The sequence below is a fragment of the Pyrgilauda ruficollis genome, unplaced genomic scaffold (genome assembly GCF_017590135.1).
Source record: "Pyrgilauda ruficollis isolate IOZ18807 unplaced genomic scaffold, ASM1759013v1 scaffold211, whole genome shotgun sequence".
NCBI lineage: Eukaryota > Metazoa > Chordata > Aves > Passeriformes > Passeridae > Pyrgilauda > Pyrgilauda ruficollis.
This window is the reverse complement of record NW_024520429.1, coordinates 138,123-155,584: the sequence shown is the minus strand read 5'-3', so window position 1 is coordinate 155,584 and position 17,462 is coordinate 138,123. Positions and strand designations below refer to the sequence as shown.

Sequence of the window (17,462 nt, the reverse complement as noted above, 5' to 3'; positions counted from 1 at the left end):
TTGATCTTTTTGGTGTCCTTTCCTCCTGCTGTGGTTTTGGAGAGGGACCTCCATATTAGCAAGGGAGGCTGTGGGGACAGCACTGTGAGAGCACTCTCTCTCATTTGTCATGTGAAGGTCCTGCAGCAAACTCTGCCTGGTGTGAGCTGGTCACCAGCCAGACCTGCCGGACCGTGACAGAGGCCTCGGGAAGAGCGGGGGTGTCCCACTGTGTCAGGCCAGCCAAGGACACAAAGCCTGGCTGCTGAGCACCAGCCAAGTGTGTTTTGGTGTGGTTTCTGTCAAGCCATGCCCTTGAAGCAGGGAGTGTAGAGAGGCTGAGAGGCTGCCTGGAAGGGAGATGTGTCTCCGGGGGGCTGCAAGCAGGGAGGTGTGCCCTTTGGGGTGAAAGGGTGGATGAAGGCCACCTGCTCACCTGTGCCCTGCAAAGAATGGAAAAGGCGAAAATGTCTCCCCACAAAGTCCTTTTCTCCACCTGGAAAGGTGTTTTCCCAGGACAAAGGCAAGGAGTTGGTGAGAGCTGCATGCTGGCACGCAGAGAGGCTGCACCTGTCATGCTGGGGCCATGGCACACTCTGCAGGGTCCAGCGCCGTGCTGCTGTGCTCTGGGGACCCATGTGACAGCCAAAGGAGTGAATGTGCAACACCTGACAGGACCACAGGTGCTGCTGCCTCTGCTGCACACACTGGGGATGAGATTGGGGCAGTTAAATTCAAAGCAGTGGGAGAAGGGGCTGACTCTGCCTGGGGTCCCTTTCCTGCAAGTCCCTTCAAACCTGGGGACAGGACACGAGCCTGCTTCCCTTGCAGCAGGTGCTCTGGGCTGACTGGGCCCATGGGGATGGCACATTCCAGAAGGTTGTGTCCTAAGCTCAGGAGGCAGAGCATCACACAGCAAGTAGGGGCAGCATCCTGCAAAGGCTACAACTGAAGAAGCAGAGCAGTGGTGCTGCTGAGAGCTCGCTCAAAGTTATCTCCCACTGCATTTTCACCCTCTGTACCTCTCTCCTCGCTGTCTGTGCCCTCCCTTCTCCACCTGCCCTGCACTCTTGAGTGTTGGTAGGTGCTGATACATCATCTCCAATCTTTCTCCAAGCTGTTGCCCCGGGACATGCTCTGCTTTAAAGCAGCTCCAGTTTGGCCATTCACCATGAAAACAGGGTTTTTTGGTGTTGGGATGCAAGCACAACAAGACTATGGGCTCAGGGAATGTTGGAAGTGGTGCTGACTGCCAGGTGCTGCCAGGAGCTGCCTGCCTGCACTGCCTTGCCCTGCAGCCAAGGGCTGGGGACAAGGGGCTGTAGAGCAGCAGGTAGGGATGAGGAGATGCAAAAGAGCTTTTCACAGGGCTCCTGCTGTGGCTGATGGCCCAGACTGTGTGTCGCCCAGACACTGAGTGCTGCGAGGGCACAGAGCAGAATAACATCACGATCTCTGACCTTAAGAGACCTTTTCCCGTTTCAGCAGCATACCTGGCCACCCATGTTTCACTAATGTGCTGCCCCAGTGCCATGGTATGAGCCATTTCAGTGTCCATCCCGGGACAGGCACAAAGGAAGCACACAGGAGTGAAGTAGGGACACCTGACAATGCTCCTCCAGGGTTACAGTTTAAACTGAAGTTGAACTAAAGGACAAATTATTTTTTTCATCACCAGTCTTCTAAGAGCAAGGGAGAGAAACTAATTGATGTGCTGCTGAATATTTAAACTGCAAACAGATCCAGCCTCCCCATCAGAAATGAGATTATGGATCATTGTTCTGCAGCTCCCTGGGCTCTGCTGCACGTACTGCATTCCTTAAAATGTACATTGCTCTATTTCTCTAACCCAAATGTGCTCCTTTAACCAGTCACCAGCTTTAGTTAATGGCCAACACATGTGCAAGGTCTGTGACTGACTTGACTGAATTAACAACTTGGTTAATTAGACCTGGCTCAAACAGCTTGAACATGCCTGGTGAGAGCAGTCAGACTCCTGTGCTGCTGCTGTCACACATAATGCTGAAAGGAAGAGTTTACTTTTTACTTCACACTTTCTTCTGCAATATTTCTTTCTGAACTTTTCAGGAGGCCAACTACTTGTTGAGAGGGGTGGAGTATTAAATTTCTTGGTCACTAAGGTGTTAGCTTTTCTGTTTCCAGCAGCAATTTCCTAACACCTTCTATGGAGCTGCAATAGCCTGGATGGTGTCAGGAGTGAAGGAGCTGATTTGCTCCTTTAGCAACTGGAGCCACCCCTCAGGCATCTCAACTGCTGCAGAGCAGCTGGAGATCTGATCAGTGCTTGCAGGCTGGAGCTTGAATGATGATTTTCTCTGTTCTGTCCAAGTTACATCTCAGTGCCATGAAAATTGTGTGCATCAGAGCTGCTGAGCTGGACTTGCTGTTAGAGGGCAGAAGAGTCCCCTTCTCACTGCAGCTCAGTGCAGGCTCTGACGCCTGCAGGAGGGCGATGTGACACACAGAGGGAGGCTCCATTTTTTCTCTAATTTGTAAAGGCAGTTTGGACAGGGAGATCCACAGAGCTGGCAGTGCCAGCTGAGGATTCCTGCAGTGTCAGTCTAAGGTGCACTGTGCTGCAGCAGCGTCTCCAAATGCTCTTGGCAGGATGTGTGCACACCAGATTTTGTAGCTCAGTTGGAGAAAGAGAAGGTGCAGCCAACAAAGAGGTCCTGGGGGTCCTGAAGATCTTTGTTTGGTCATAGAAGAAAGGGAGTTTATGCCCTTCTGACTGGGTGCCACGTTAACAAGACTCTGCTTTCCATTGCTTGCAGCTCTCTTGTGTGCACCTGCTTTACTCGACTGCACAAATGACAACTGTTTTTGCAAGTAGACTGGGTCTGGCCAAAGGTTCTTTTCTTACCTGTCAAAAATACAATGTTGATTCTACCTTAGTGTGAAAGGACACGAGCCACTTCCATGTTGTCTGCTGTGTGTGATAATGGATCCACAGCCAGCACTTTTATGCTCCCTGCTTCCCAAAAAGAGCCTCCAGACCTGTCTCATGCCCCTTCTTATCCCTTTCCCTATCTCATGGAACTAATCTAGTGTCATTTTCCTCTAACTGGTGCTGTTGGGAAACTGGAGCAGGGCAGAGATTCAGCCCAAATTATTTTGCTGCATTTTACTGAGGAAAGGGCAAGTCCAAACTCCTCCTCCAGTCAGGGAAAGAAAGACACAGCAGGAATAGGAAGTCTAGAGAGGATCACATGTTTTCAGGGGTGAGATTCCATCTGATTAAATCACTCTCACTTAGGATAATCCTGTTTGAAGTAAAACATTGCCAGGGAACTCAAAGCAAACCCACTGGTTCAGGGAGCAGCATGAGCAGGGAATGATGACCCAGGAGCTGGGAAGACTACAGGACTGGCCATGTCCTCCTCTACTGGGCACAGAGCCAGAGTCTCAGCATGGCTGGCAGCGCCAGGGGTGGGACAGAGCCAATGTACAGCCCCAGACACAGCGAGAGGATGAACCGGAATCAGAGTTCCTCCAGAGAGCCTGGTGTGGAGCAGGAGAAGGGCTGAAGACAAAGCAAGATCCACGCAGCAGCCAGGGCAGGAGGCAGGAACGTGTCTGACACAGCTCAGATGGATGGGAGACACAGTCCTGAGCAGAAATGAGGTCCTGGGCCAGAAGCAGAAGGTGCTTGGTGGCAGGTGCAGGGCAGTAACAGCCAGTAGTGCCCTTGGGGCCCTGATTCCCCAAAGGGCCAGGGCTTTACATCAAAACTCAGGGAATGCTGCATGGGGAGCTTGGAGCACTGGCTGGAAGAGTGTTTTTGGAAAGCCTGTGCAGACAGTAAGGTGTGGGAGTGACAATACACACAGTCACACACTTGCAGTGAAAGTACAGATGGGGAGATGGTGAGAGTGATTTGTAGGGAATTACTGGGTGGGTGGTGCAAGGTCCAGTGCTCACCTTGGCAGTGTTTCTGTTTCTCTGCCAGTGTGGCCATGTGCTTGTCAGGTCCCAAAAGCTCCACAGCTCTGTCCTGCATTTCCTCCCGTGCCCAATGGGTTCCTCCCCAGAAGGAGTAAAGAAAAGCTGCAGAGTGTCCAGGGAAGCTGCCTTCTCCATACAGCACCACACCTCCAGTGCTAGAACTTCTCTGTCTCCCTTCACTGATCACCTTCCTCTACTAATTATCTTGTTCCACCATGTTTCTCATTTAATCTAAGCATCTCCTAGCTGCTATCTTGGGTGACCAAGACCAGTTTTGACTTTTCTGACCTGTGTTTGAATGGGGATCCTTTGCATTTTGCAGATTCAGCAATACAGGAACTGACTCAGGCTTCCTCTGAATCATTAAGAGACTCAATACTCCGTCTCCAACATTAACAAGACACATGACAAAGAGAGTAGGGCATCTGGTATTACTTTCCAGATGATCTTCTTGCCTCCAACCTATTCCTTGTTTGAGGATGCAGTTTTTGTGACTACTCCTATGAGATGCAGTGTCCCAAACTGGTTGCTTATTGACAATTTGCAATTTACATTTATGCTTTGAAGTTAAAATTCCAATGTCCTATTAGAAGTCACGTCCAGCCTGGATTATCCTATGAGCCTATGGACATTAAACCACAAGGTTTTGGGCTTGTTTAACCACTTATTTTAAATCTGAGGCTTTACCTCTGTTTCAAACATTAATTAGTGAATTCAAACAGCTGGACTCAATTGTGTTATTGTTTTTAGATATTTTTTGTACTTGATGAAACCTGTGTGGATGCTCTAAGTTTCTCATGGTCTCCAGGTACTCTGTGCAACTTCAAGGAACTTTTGGCAGCTTCCTTGAAGCTACAGGCTTGAAGGACTTTTTCTCACTGGCATGAGAAAGGGTCCTTGGGTCCAGCTGACTCCAGAGCCCCATGGCTGCTCCATGGCAGCCTCCCTCTGACATTAGAGAGAGGATGAATGCAAGGCTGGGAATAACAAGCATTTCCTTGCAGTGCAGGCTTCCACTGCAGTGTTAAGGCACTCCTGTGGCTTGCCTTGTCTGCACTGGGGCTTTTCTTCTCTTGAAATACCTCAAGGTGATTGCAGGAGGAACATCCCTGAGCCCAGCAGTTTCTTTGGCTTTCCAGTTTTCTTTGGCTTTTTTATTTTTGTAACAAAAGCTGCTCTGAGTAAAGATTCTGCCTCCTCCTGCAAACCTGTCTTTTCCTATTTTGTGAGGCTGTTCCAACATGAGCAGCCTGCTTTAGTCTCTACCTCTACTTGTCTTCTCATTTGACAAAGGCAGAGACTGAATCCAGCACGTTGTTCCTGACAAACCTGCCTTCCAGAGAAACTATTTTGCCATCCAGGGGTGATGATGAAGCCCCTCTGCCAAACTCCCTGCTAGCAGCTGATCCACACAGTTCTGAAATGCTTCTCAATTTCCCAGTTTATGGCGCTCAGCTTTAAGTTTCATCTGCCTCTTCCTGACATAGACTTTTAGGAGCTTTTATGTCCCAGTGTTTATTTTTATCATTTTGGATTCTACACTGGAGTCAAATGTGTTTTCTTTTGGCTATAGGAGAAAGAATAAAATCTGTCATCACAGGAATAACTTTCTAAGGGACCAGGATTTTTTATTCTTTTCTGTTCCCTCTTCCACCACTCCCTCCTAAAGCTGGGCACTAAACTCTTACTACACACCCTAGATGTGGCCTGCACACCATAGGCATGAGGTAACTTAAGCATGGTAAAAGGAATATTATAAAAACTGTCCTCAGCTTAAACATCAGATAGTCAGAGACTATTGAAAGTCAAACCATGCCAAGTTATTGGTTTGGTTTTGCTCCACTTCCCACATATTAATGTGCAGGTCCAACATGTCTACAAATCTGGCATCTTAACTGTGTCATCTAGACTTTGCAAAGCATATTTTTTTGATTTTATTGTTGTCAAAAAAGCAGGCTTTTCTCTCTGACAAGTGCCGTTTTGGGAGTGGATGGCTGAGCCTGCTGCGTAAACAAGGTTCATGGTGAAGGAACATGTCTTGCAACACCAATAAATGGGAGAAGACACCAATGAAAAGGTAGACAGGCTTTTAATGGCATGATCCAGAATCCCCTTTTAATAACAAATCTAATGACAACTGTGTCTGATATGAACAAGAAATGGCATAATCGTTTATTTTTTTTTAAGATGTGATCTGAAATTAAGACAAATGCCAGGTGGGTCTGTACACAGACAGGGCTTCTGTGATGCATGCCAGATTTTATGGCCAAGAAATTTGCCATGCAGTTGAACCAGATTGTGGTTCCTCAGTCGGAGTCCTACATTCTGTTTGCAGTGTGTAAACATTCTCCAGCTGCTTTCCTAAAGAATGCAAAGAAGATATGTAGAGAGATTTAGCCTTGGGATTCAGTCACATTTCCAGGCAGGCAGTACCAGGGAGCAGAAGTCCTGTCTCCAGAGTGTGCCAGAGGCGAAGGAAAACGTTGGTGCGCCAGGTAGAACGTCTGAGTGTAGAGTCACATGCTATTGTGTTAAAAGGAGATATAGAAAATCTTCTGTGTTTCCAGCTCCAATTCCTGGCTGGAGAAGAAGCAGCAGGTCCCAGAGCACAGCAGTCCTGCTGACACTGGTTTCACACCCAGGGGTACCCCACGTCCTGCAGAGCTCATCCCACCCTCTGCAGGGATGGTCCTGAGCCTGTGCTGTACGTTCCCGAGGAAACATCAGCCCCAGCCTCCTCCAGGGAACCTGTACCAGAGCTCCCTGTGCTCCAGGCAGGGCAACATGGGCCAAACCAGAGGCAGAGCAGCCACTGAGGAGCACCATGCTGACACCAGTCCTGCAGTATCTTCACCAAAGCAGAGCTCTCACCCCTGAGGCCCCTCTGGTTCAGGAGCTAAGAGCAGGAGAAATTATTATCTTGGTCCCTACAAGGAACCCAGCTCTGGATTTGCTTTGGTAGCTCCCTTCCTCCTTTCAGCACAGAGGGCATCAGTGTTTACTTTAAACCTGCTTTCCAGCCGTTTGCAGCTCCAGAAATAAAAGGGATAGTGTTCCTCCTTATGACCTGTGTGGGGCAGGGCCTGCTGCACAGGTTGATGGCCAAGTCTGCTTCAGGCTCTGCAGAATCCAGGAGGGCTTCAACCCCCCAGGCAAAAAGGGACTAACCTGGAGGAAACACACAGTTACTTTGAAGACAAGATTTGCTGGAGGAGCTACATTAGGAATGAAGTGACAGGAGAGTGATGGTGTATAAATCACTGTCATTTCCTGGGATTCTGGCTGTACTTGGGATCACAGCTCAGCCTGCATACAGAGCTATTCCCTGGCCTTGCAAAACTACCAACCCCAATGCTCATGGAGGTCTTAACATCAGGTGGCTCTGCTGCCACTGCCAGCATAGTCCCAGCCCCTTGGAATGCAGCATCTGCTGCTGCTGGAGAGCACAGCCACTGGGGCTTCTGCAGAGGACCTTGGGAGCCAGCACACGGTGAGCCATGGGCTCCCACCCAGCAGCCCAGTTACAGGCACATGCCACACAAGGAAAGGGCCTGAACAGCAGCCCAAGCTCTGTTCCTCATGTGGAGGTGCAGGAGTAGCTGGCCAAGGGTGCTTGCAAACTCTCAGGTGGTCCCTGTGGACTTTGTCAAACCAGCCTAGCACTGCTGGGGCACGGGCATATTTCAGTTCAGCCAGAAGAAACTCATTTGATAATGAACTCATTATGTCCACAATGGGACTTTTACTGTGTTCACAGGATTAATTTAACTGCAGGTGACTGATGTGTGGGGCAAGGCCTTAGGTGGGCATTGGTGTGAGTGCATGTGGAATAGTTGTGGGTCAATAAACTCTACAGAGAAGAAAGCAGTGTGCTGAGGGAACACTGAGATGCTACTGGAGCTGCCCAGGCTATCAGTGATCATCTTCTTACACAGGATCTACAGTGAGGAAACACCTCTGTGTTGGAAAGGAGAAATGTGAAGGATTTTCTTGCCCCAACACAACCTGCTTTGGATCAAAACGTTTCACCACCAAACTCTCAGTGCTTGTGTTAGCCAGGGGCAGCCACGTGAAGAGCGATTCTCCAGATGCTGATCCATGCCCCACAGAGCTGTGTGTCAGTCCAGCAGCTGTTGCAGGTCTGGTGGCAAGCAGGACAGCTGTCAGCCACCCAGGCTGGCGTGTTTCAGCCCTGGTTTGTGCTCAGGCAGCTGGAGCCTCACAGCTGACATGCACTTTGGTAGAGTGGTATCCTGTTCCCCCATCCACATTCACTGCACACAGCAGTCAGCCCTGCACACATCTGAAATCAAAGATGAGACTTCTCTGAAGGTAGCAGGATCCTTTTTAACCTTTAGTTACTATATATAATGGTCACTACTTATATTGTTGTAATAATATATATATATTATAATATTCTTTACTTAAAAAAGGGCAAGCAAAGTCTCCTGCCTGTCACTGATTCCAAGCACAACTGACCCAGAGATATTTGCTACCAGAACACCTTTTGGACCAAGGCAAACAGAAGTGCCTGTCCTGCCAACCAGACAGATCAGTAAAGCAGCTCCATCCACCCGTGTGTTTGAGCCTCTCCACAGTATCAGTCTGACTGGTGCCATCTGTCCTTCTTCTCCCTCTGCTCATACAATCCATTGCTGCACTGGCTTAGTGCTGAGAACTGCCTTTCAGATTGCCCACGTGGCACATCCTCCCTGTATCCATGCTTCTTTGCAGGCAGCTCCTGGCCAGCCAGCAGCCACTGGCTGCTTCTCACCAGCCAGGATACCATCTCAGCTGGTGGGCAAGGCTCCTGCAGAGTGAGGACTCAGCACGACACCAGGCAGTCCCAAAGACTCTTGTACTCCCAACACAGATGAACAAGATGTGTCTCTCCCTACCCATGCAGATGAACACACAGATGAAGGAACAGTGGTGGCATGTCCCAGGAGTTCCCTCAAAACACACAGGGGCAAAATCACCTGCAAAGAACACAGCCACACACGCCCAGCAGTGCCTGAGCAGCCCCGTGCCCTCAAGCTTGGCAGAGCTTGCATGAGACTCATAGCAGAGAGCAACAGGGTCTTGCCTCTGCCACCTTTCTGGGAGGTGACAGCCCATCGTGTCCTGTGATGCCAGACTAGATCCTCTGGCATTCCTCAACCACCTAACTTCTCCCTAACATCACAGGCCTCATTCCTTCTTGTCCCCAGACATGTTCTCCTCTGTTTGCTCCAGCTATGGCAGTGCCCTTTCAACTTTCCTGCAGGGCAGCAGAAGAAGAGAGGACCCAGAGGAAATTCTGTGTGTGCTGCTCCCCTGGACAGGTGCACCTCCATCCAGGAGGACATGACCTGGGGCCCACCATGCTGTTGATGCACTCTCCTGCTGCTCTTCATTCCAGGGACAGCTGGGAAGCAGGGCTGTGCAGGAGCAGGGAGTCTGGTAGCACAACCACGAGGAGAGATGACTCATGCTGGTCTCAGATCTCTACAGACCCAGCTGCACCTCCAGCCTAGCTCTGTCAAACAACACTGGCAACAGCTTTTATTTTCTGTGCTGGCCATCTTTCCCTTGCTTTCTTAAACCTGTGGGACCTGCCAGGTGGCTCTCCAGTATATATACAGCTTTGGCATGTATCCTCGTGGGACCAGGAATCTGCTGCACCACTGACAGAGATGATACCTTGGTGTCACCAGAATCCTACCTGCTTCTTGTGGTTGGGTCATGGTAGATAGACCTTGTAGAAGACAGCTCAGTTTCACAGAAACCTTTTAATAAGAAAGTCCCCATAGTCCTGTGAAAGACTTCACTGAATGGTTGCTTCACAATTAAAAGTCTGCTTGATTTCTTCATCTGCTGTTCTTGGCTGTTCTGACTCCCCTGCTTTCCATGTGCCAGAGGAAGACCACAGAACCACAGAACCATAGAATGGTTTGGGTTGGAAGGGACCTTAAAGATCACCCAGTTTCAGCTCCCTGCTATGGGCAAGGACACCTTCCACTAGACCAGGATGCTCTGGGCCCTGTCCAACCCAGCCTTGTGTCTGCCCTGGAGCTTCCTTTCTGACATTGGGCCACAGAAAACTGTCCTTTAAACTTTTTCCTGAACAAATACACTGATTGTGCTTTATTGGCCTCCCATGATGAGGCAGGTTTGCTAACCCTGTTAATAGTCCTGTAGTCCTCTTTCAAAGCTCTTTCAATGTCATTTTTGGCATGTGCATTAAGACCTGGATAGACCAGCTGGTAAAGGATTCACAACCAAGACTTACCATCTGAGCGCTCTAAAATTAATAGACCTTCAAGAAATTAATAGGAGTCCCATTATGATTTATATTTATGGAAAGAATATGTCTTTGAGTTTATTCTGTTTTCTATTTTCTAAACCTGCAGCACATACTTAGGTTCTAGTCTGACCCACACTTCAAACTCAGAGAAAGTTACAGTGCCACCAGAAGAAGTGGTCACAGTCTCTGTGTGTCCTTCTTCTGTTGTGTGACCAAATGGTGAACCAGAGTGATGAAATGAACCAGATGAAACATAAACTGGTGAATCAGAGCAGTTCGTGTCGTGCTGGATCAGCATTTCCAGCCATTTCCAAATAGCTGCTGCACTGTGAATGTGATGGAACTGTGCAACAAAACAGCTGGAACTTGGAGGGATGTTACTTTTGATGGCAACATCAGCTCAGTCCATCAGAGCACAGCCTGAGCTCCCTCTCAGTTCCCAGTGCTGCTCTGCAAAGATGAAGGCATCTTTTCAGATTAAGCTGCTGCTTACTCGACCAGGGTGAACCACATCAATGGAAAACACTTTGAGCTGGGTGAAATGAATTCTTAATGTTGGCAACACTGAGACTGTCATATGAAGAGGTAATTCCTGTCTCCTGTTTCTACACATTTCCCTGTTCAGATGTGCAAGGAGTACCCTTTTCTCCCAGACACCCTGTCACAGCTCTCATACTCCTTTCCAGGAATCCTGTAGATATGAGCAGCTTCAGGATTCCTTGAACTTGATGGCCATCAGTGTGTGACTGTTTGCATTCATGTTCAAATGAATCAAGGTTATTACTGTTCAGATTCCTCTGTCAAGCTTTGTTATCTGCAAATAGTAAATTTGCAGGTAGTTGCAACTGCAGGAATAGGTGTACAGAGCAGCTGTTTTGTTCTGCCTCATGCAATATCTCTTTTAGGCATGACAATGGTGTGAAGCACAAAGTATTTGGGTCTGGAATGTTTTCTCCTGTGAAGCATGGGGAGAATTTTGTCTACTTCAAGATCTCATCAAGATCAGACAGGTACCAGTCCTCCTTGCTTTCACTTTCAAGCCTTCCTAATTAGTCTGGGGGCTAAACAGCTGGTTGATTTTGCTCTAGCTGAGTGTTAAGCTTATGCTCAGATAATTACTTGAAGAGCACAGCTGTTGCTTTTACGTTCACATTGTTCATCCTCAATGCATGGCAGAGGTGAGCACCAAGGAAAAGACATAAACCCCACCTCTGCCACTCAACCCACTGTCCCCTCAGATAGAAATGCACATGGCCATGGCATGCCAGCAAACCTCTCATTGCAAAGCAGCAGGTTTTGGGTATACTACGGGATAATAATTTCCCACCCTGCCGTGTAGGGGAACTTTCAACCACAGTGCCAAAATTCACAAACACCAAGAGCGTGACAATAAAACACAAGGAATTCAGGTGCAAGGGGCACCCAGGCTAAAGGCATCCAGTGACTATTCACACCCTCACGATGGAGCTGTGTTTGGTGGAATACAGGTCTGTGGCACCAACCTCGCCCAGGCTGAAAGGAACCACCCGTGCTGGGGGATGTGATGTCCACAGATCACAGTTTGGTATTTGTGACAGAAGTGGCTGCAGTGTGCTCCCTTCTACATTAATTAGCAAGAGCTTTTGATTTCCCAGCAAGCTGCCAACACATCCCTACTTCCACCTAAGTGCCCACCACACAGGCATCTGCTGAAACAACAGCAGTATCTGAGAAGCAGTGCCAGACCTCATCTGTGGGACATACTGGAACAGGTAGGAGCATCCAGCAAGAACTGCCTCCTAATTCCCACCTGTAGAGGCATCTCTGGAAAGGAGAGAAGAGCCCTCTCCTCCTTACCCCTTCTCTTATCTCAGCACACAAGGATGCATCCATCCTTCTTGAATAAGCTAGTGGCAATCCCTTGCTAACACAGGTGGTGGGAGGTGAGCCAACACTCAGGGAGATGGTGGAGACCAAGGCTGGTGTTTTCCCAGCGAGGAGAAAGGAAGGAGCTGCCTGCAGAACAGGAGCCTTCCTCTTTAGCAGGCCTTGCTCTTGTCGCCTCTGCTCCTCTTTCCGCAGCTGGAGTCGGTGTTGAGGACTGGTATTGCTAACAGGAGGAGAATCCCTGGGGAGGGAGGCAGGTCAGGCACTGGGCAGGCTGCCTGGGTCACGGTTTGGTGCTGTGCATTAGCAAGCGTGAGCTGCGGGCTGGGTGTCTCCCTTGAAAAGGCTCCGTGGCTCCGGGCTGCCAGGCCCGTGGGAGCTGATTGCGGTGTGGGGTGAGAGTGGGTGAAGCATTCAAGTACAGCTACTGCTATACACTCGTGGGTCCAGCATGGAAGGCTGTGCTGCAGCATCTCAAGTGTATACTATATGCAGAAGTTACCCAGTCTGCTGGGTTTGCAGAAGAAGGTCATTATCTGGCAGCTGCCTTACTTTCCAGGGACACCTGCTTTCCTTTGGTTGCTGGACTTTGAGTCTGGGTTTTTCCTCTTTGTCGTTTTTTGGCCATGCCAGGAGATGGCAGGGAATCTCCTGTAGATGCTGGGGCCTGAGCTGAGGGCTGAGGTCGGGGGGAAGGAGGAACTCGCTGAGGAGCAGTCCCTGGTTTATGCTGTCGGCAGGGAGAAGGACTTTCCCTCCGAGGCAACAGCTGGCTTCTGGGGGAAGTACTGGGGTTCCTGGAAGGAAGGACAGGGCTCCGAGGGGATGCACCACTGGACCTCTGCGAGCTGCTCCGTGGAGGAAGAGAAGTGGAACTCGGCGACGAAGGAAGCCGACTTTGTACCTGTGTTGTTCGGCCCTCATATGGCACACTTCCAGCTGCTCTCTGTGTCTGAAGCCTGCAGAGAAAGAAAAGCAAGAAGAGGGAGGATGAAAGGGAATTTTGCAAGGGACTCTTGGGCATGAATGTTACCAGGCAATTACAATTAGTCTCCAGCACCAGGATGGCAGGACCTACACTGTGAACCAGATGGGGCACCAGTCTGAACACCATCCTGTAACTCAACGCAGTTAACTGCTAAGTGTTTGCCTTGATCCTCCAGCATTCTCTGAGTCAACACACAGGGATGGTATCTGGGACTTTTCTTAACATGCAGAATGGATGCAGCAACCTCTTCCAAGGCAGGAGATATAATTTGGGAATGTGGGCATGAGTTGGATTGCACCAGTTGGCCTCTGATGGTAACTGTGATGGAAGACAAACCAACGGAGGCAATTCCAGCTGGCAGCTCTAATCACAATAGCCAGGCCAGGAGGCCAGGTCTCCCTGCAGAGTCATGGCTGTGCTGTCAAACAGAGAGTACAACACCAGGGGCATCTGCTATTATCAGACCAAGTGAAAGGGCTTGTCAAAGGAAAGGTCTCAAAGCCAGGGCAAGCAAACAGAGGCTTCAAAAAAAGAAGACAGAGAGGTGAGTATTTCACACACCTGTGGGCTGAAATGACTGTAGGAAGCAAGGATGGACTATGCATTCAAGCTGAGTAAAGGATGAAGTCATGGGAGGTGAGCAAAGCCCTGGCTGTGTCTCCTCAACAAGCCCAGCTCTCTGCATTTCTCACCATTTTGTTCTTACCTGCAGGCAGCAGCTGCATCCTGTGGGGAGCTGCCCAGCCCTGCCATCGCAGCGGCCACGGAGCTCTCCGACCTCGCCACCTCCAGCGGCGTTTTCACCGGCACGATGGGACGAGGAATTCTGCTCCTTGTGCTTATGGCTCTGTCTTCTCTCCCCAGCAGCGCAGCCTTCTTCTCTCCCTTCCGTGGGATGGAGTCATCAGAGTCGTGGGTGTCCTCCTCAGAACCGGTGGCTGACAGCGTTTCGGAGGCTCGCCGCCGCTCGTCGCTGGAGGAGGCCGAGGAGGAGGCCCCTGAGGCCAGCCGGAGGAGGCGGCTCTGTCTCTTCTCCATCACCAGGCGAGCCAGGTCGGGTTGCTTTGCCCTCTTATAAAGCCTTTCTTTGGCTGAGAGTGAAGTTGAAAGGTCTGAGCCAGTGTCCTCCTCAGAGAACAAAATGGGTATCCGACTTCTGTACCGGGGGCCCAGCGGCCTCCTGGGGCCCTGCTGTGGCGTCTCGAGCAGGGTCTCTGCTCGCTTCAGGTGTTCTGTGGCTGATGCTGCCTTCTCGAGGCCAGGCTCCCTTGTAGCCACCTTGTCAGGCTCTTCCAAATCCAGCGAGAGCACCGCTTTGCCGGAGAGCTCCGGCTTGTCCTCGGGAAGCTTTGGCATGCCGTTGGGAAGGGCCGGCTGCTCCCCCACAGTCTCTGAGGTGGTTTCGACGTGATTGGCCGAAAGAGCGCAGCTCTCCGTCTCTGCCCCTTCCAGCCCGGAATGAATGCTTCCATTCTCCACCAGCACCAGGTTGTCCTCCAGCTCCTCCTCGATGATGACCTCCTCGAATTGCCCCGGGGGGCAGTACTCCTCGTGCCGCATCAGCTGCCCGCTGGAAGACATCACGTTCAGGTGGGTCTTCTCAGCAATGTGAACGAACGTGCGCTCGACTTTGGTGAACGGGGAGGAAGCTGTAGCCACTGCCACGGGAGGCTTTGGTTCCGATTTAAGGACCGAGGACAGGGTCCCTGGCTCAGACACATCCAGCTGGCTCCCCATGGGCTGCGGCCGCTCGCTCTGAGGTGTCAGTGCAGCAAGAGTGCCTAGATCGACTTCTGGAGGTAAGTCTGCAGCCACCGGAGACTTTTTCAGATCACCTGGTGAAAACAGCACTAAAGTTTTTGAGCCTTCCTCCAGCTCCAGGTCCCCATCAGCAGTGGATGCTCGACCCTTGGACCCCTTCTGGTCATCAGCCAGGAGCGTGGATGGTGCGCACTCCTGGCTGCGCTCCGTGCTCTTCTGACTCAGGTCGCTGCTGGAATCACTGTGCATGTCAATCTCATTGCCCTCCTCTTCCTCCTCCCCCTCATCCTGCTCATCTTCCTCCTCCTCATAGTCTTCCTCCTCTTCTTCCTCCTCCTCCTCCTCTTTTCCATTCATTTCCTTATAAGGTTCAAGAGGTTTGCAAGGAGCAGTCAAGACAATATTTGAAAAATCAACTTTCTTTATCCGCTGGGATAACTTAGGCTTTTCCCAGTAGTTGCACATATCTTTTCTGAAGTCTTGGTAAGGCAAACTTAAAGGGACCGCCTTGGGCAGGCCATTTATTTCAAATGACTTCAGCATGTATGCCTGCAGGAAGACAAGTGTGACAAAAGAAGAGGGTGAGTTAGCATTCAGACAACACCACTGACACAGAACACATCAGGACCAACAGCAGCAGGAAGAATCCATAGAAAGTATTTAATCCATCATGCTTCCAAAATACATGCCTGAGCAGTCATCACTCCATCATGATTCATACAAACCTTAGAGAGATTCACAGATACGTATCAATGAAGGAAACAAAACATGCCAAAGAAGTTCCTTTGTTAGCAGTCTTTAACCTGGACTCACAAGAACCATTTTCAAGCAATTCCTCAGATTTTTTTCACATTTCCCAATCTTCTTCAGTGTTTATGTATTTATTTCAGTATTTATATATTTACATAGTCACTCCTTCCTTACTGGAACCACTTAGCAACTTGCTTTTATGCCTGGGCTGCAGTGAACTGAAGGGGCACCTCTGGACTAGATACATTTCCTGATCACTTTCCATTAGCATCCACCATTGCCCCTGGGGCAGTAACACTTGTAGTGGTTCCCCTGGTGCACCATCCATCCCTCCTTGTGCTCCCACATCCCTGTAGCAACTCCTCGTTCTGTCTCCTACAGGCTTCTGCTTCCACTGAAATCATCAGCATGTCATGAAAGCTGGCACATAAAGTGTCATTATCAGACCCTGGGGTGTCCAACCAGGAAAAGTGAAGGGCACACAGGACAGGTGGTGGGGGCACTGTTTCTCCAGCAGCACCCTGTGGCAGTAGCAGGCTGTGAAATGATTGCAAATGAACCTGCAGAAAAACAGTAGCTCACACACACATGCACACCCTTCACCAAACAAGGCCCAAATAAATAGGAAATGCCTGTCAAGCATGGCCTAATTAACAATCAGTTGCAAATGAAAATCACATCAGCACCACTCTGCAGAATGGATTTTAAACCAAATCATTTACAGCACACTTCTGTTAGGGCTTGCAAATTGTAACCTCTCCATTAAATCAACTGGTCAATAATGCATTACATGTTACCCTTGAAAAGTCCTGACCATGAACAGCAGGGCTCCAAACATCTGCATTTTCCAGTGGCATTCCACATCGCCAGGGGATATTTAGGCTACACAATTAAACATGCACCCAATTAACCATGTGAGCTCAAGCTGTTCTGCATGGTGGTAAGTTGTTGTCCAGTTAATGTTTCTTTTTATATCTTATAAATTAAAACACAGGCTGGTTTTGGCAATACCTCTGGAATGCAGAGCTGCTTCTCTTTCATTAAAGCTGAAGCCTGGCCCTGAATATGGCCCTGTTTGGGCCTTCACTGACCCACTCTACCTTTTGTATCAGGATGGCAGACGTGGAACTTGGATTGGTAAGAGGCACTTACTGCCCTTTGCAAAGGAAATTACCCACGTGGCTTCTTCCCTCAGGCATTTCTTGGAAATTAGTTCATTCAACAGCCTGGGATTGGACGATGCACGTTGGCTGGGTTTGTTTTTCCCAATAAATACATACACAGTGCTATTCCTGGAATCAGGATGCACTTCCCTAGTGGGAATGGGACCTGAACAACATCTTGCCATGTGCTGAGCCCCCACTGGAAAGAGTTCCACAACCCCAACAACAGCTCCTTTGCTGCTCTATCTCATGCCATTTTCTGGATGCTGTGTTTGATTATGCAGATGGACAATTGCTGTTTTTCTTTGCATAGTGAAATATGCACCTGTGTAGATCTTCAAATCTCTTCCCAGCCCTTGGCTTGTGTCATCTCTTCTGCTTTGTGGCCAAGGTGAGCTGAATCCAGCCCTGCAGAGCACATCCTATATAGGCCAGAGATTTGGTTTCTGTGCCCTGCAGTCTGCCCCACCAGCAGCTGGGTCTCCAGCAAACCCTCTTTCTTCAATAGCTTTTCCCTTGCAAGACATTGAAAGTTTTTCTGAGATGAGGCTGCACTAAGCAATAATGTATGACATGGAGCTGGACAGCAGAATGTTGCTGTAAGAAAAACAGTAGTTCTTTATTTCTTGTGCTCTGGTGCCCTTCTGCTACCACTGAGTCATGCTGTAGGCAACTTTCTAACCCCCATGTACTTCCACCTCTA

At 49.6% G+C, this 17,462-nt stretch overlaps 1 protein-coding gene across 3 annotated transcripts in view; it reads right to left on the bottom strand.

Moving 5' to 3' along the window:
* Positions 1–6,039: 6,039 nt before the first annotated feature.
* TTBK1 (tau tubulin kinase 1) overlaps positions 6,040–17,462 on the bottom strand; it is a 106,924-nt gene continuing 95,501 nt past the window's right edge. For all 3 annotated transcript variants that reach the window (XM_041468128.1, XM_041468129.1, XM_041468130.1), the window contains 2 exons: positions 13,792–15,395; positions 6,040–13,056 (listed from right to left, as the gene is read on the bottom strand). In XM_041468128.1, the coding sequence (XP_041324062.1) occupies positions 12,630–13,056; positions 13,792–15,395 (2,031 nt within the window). In that variant the 3' untranslated portion in view covers positions 6,040–12,629. The remainder of the gene's footprint in view (positions 13,057–13,791; positions 15,396–17,462) is intronic.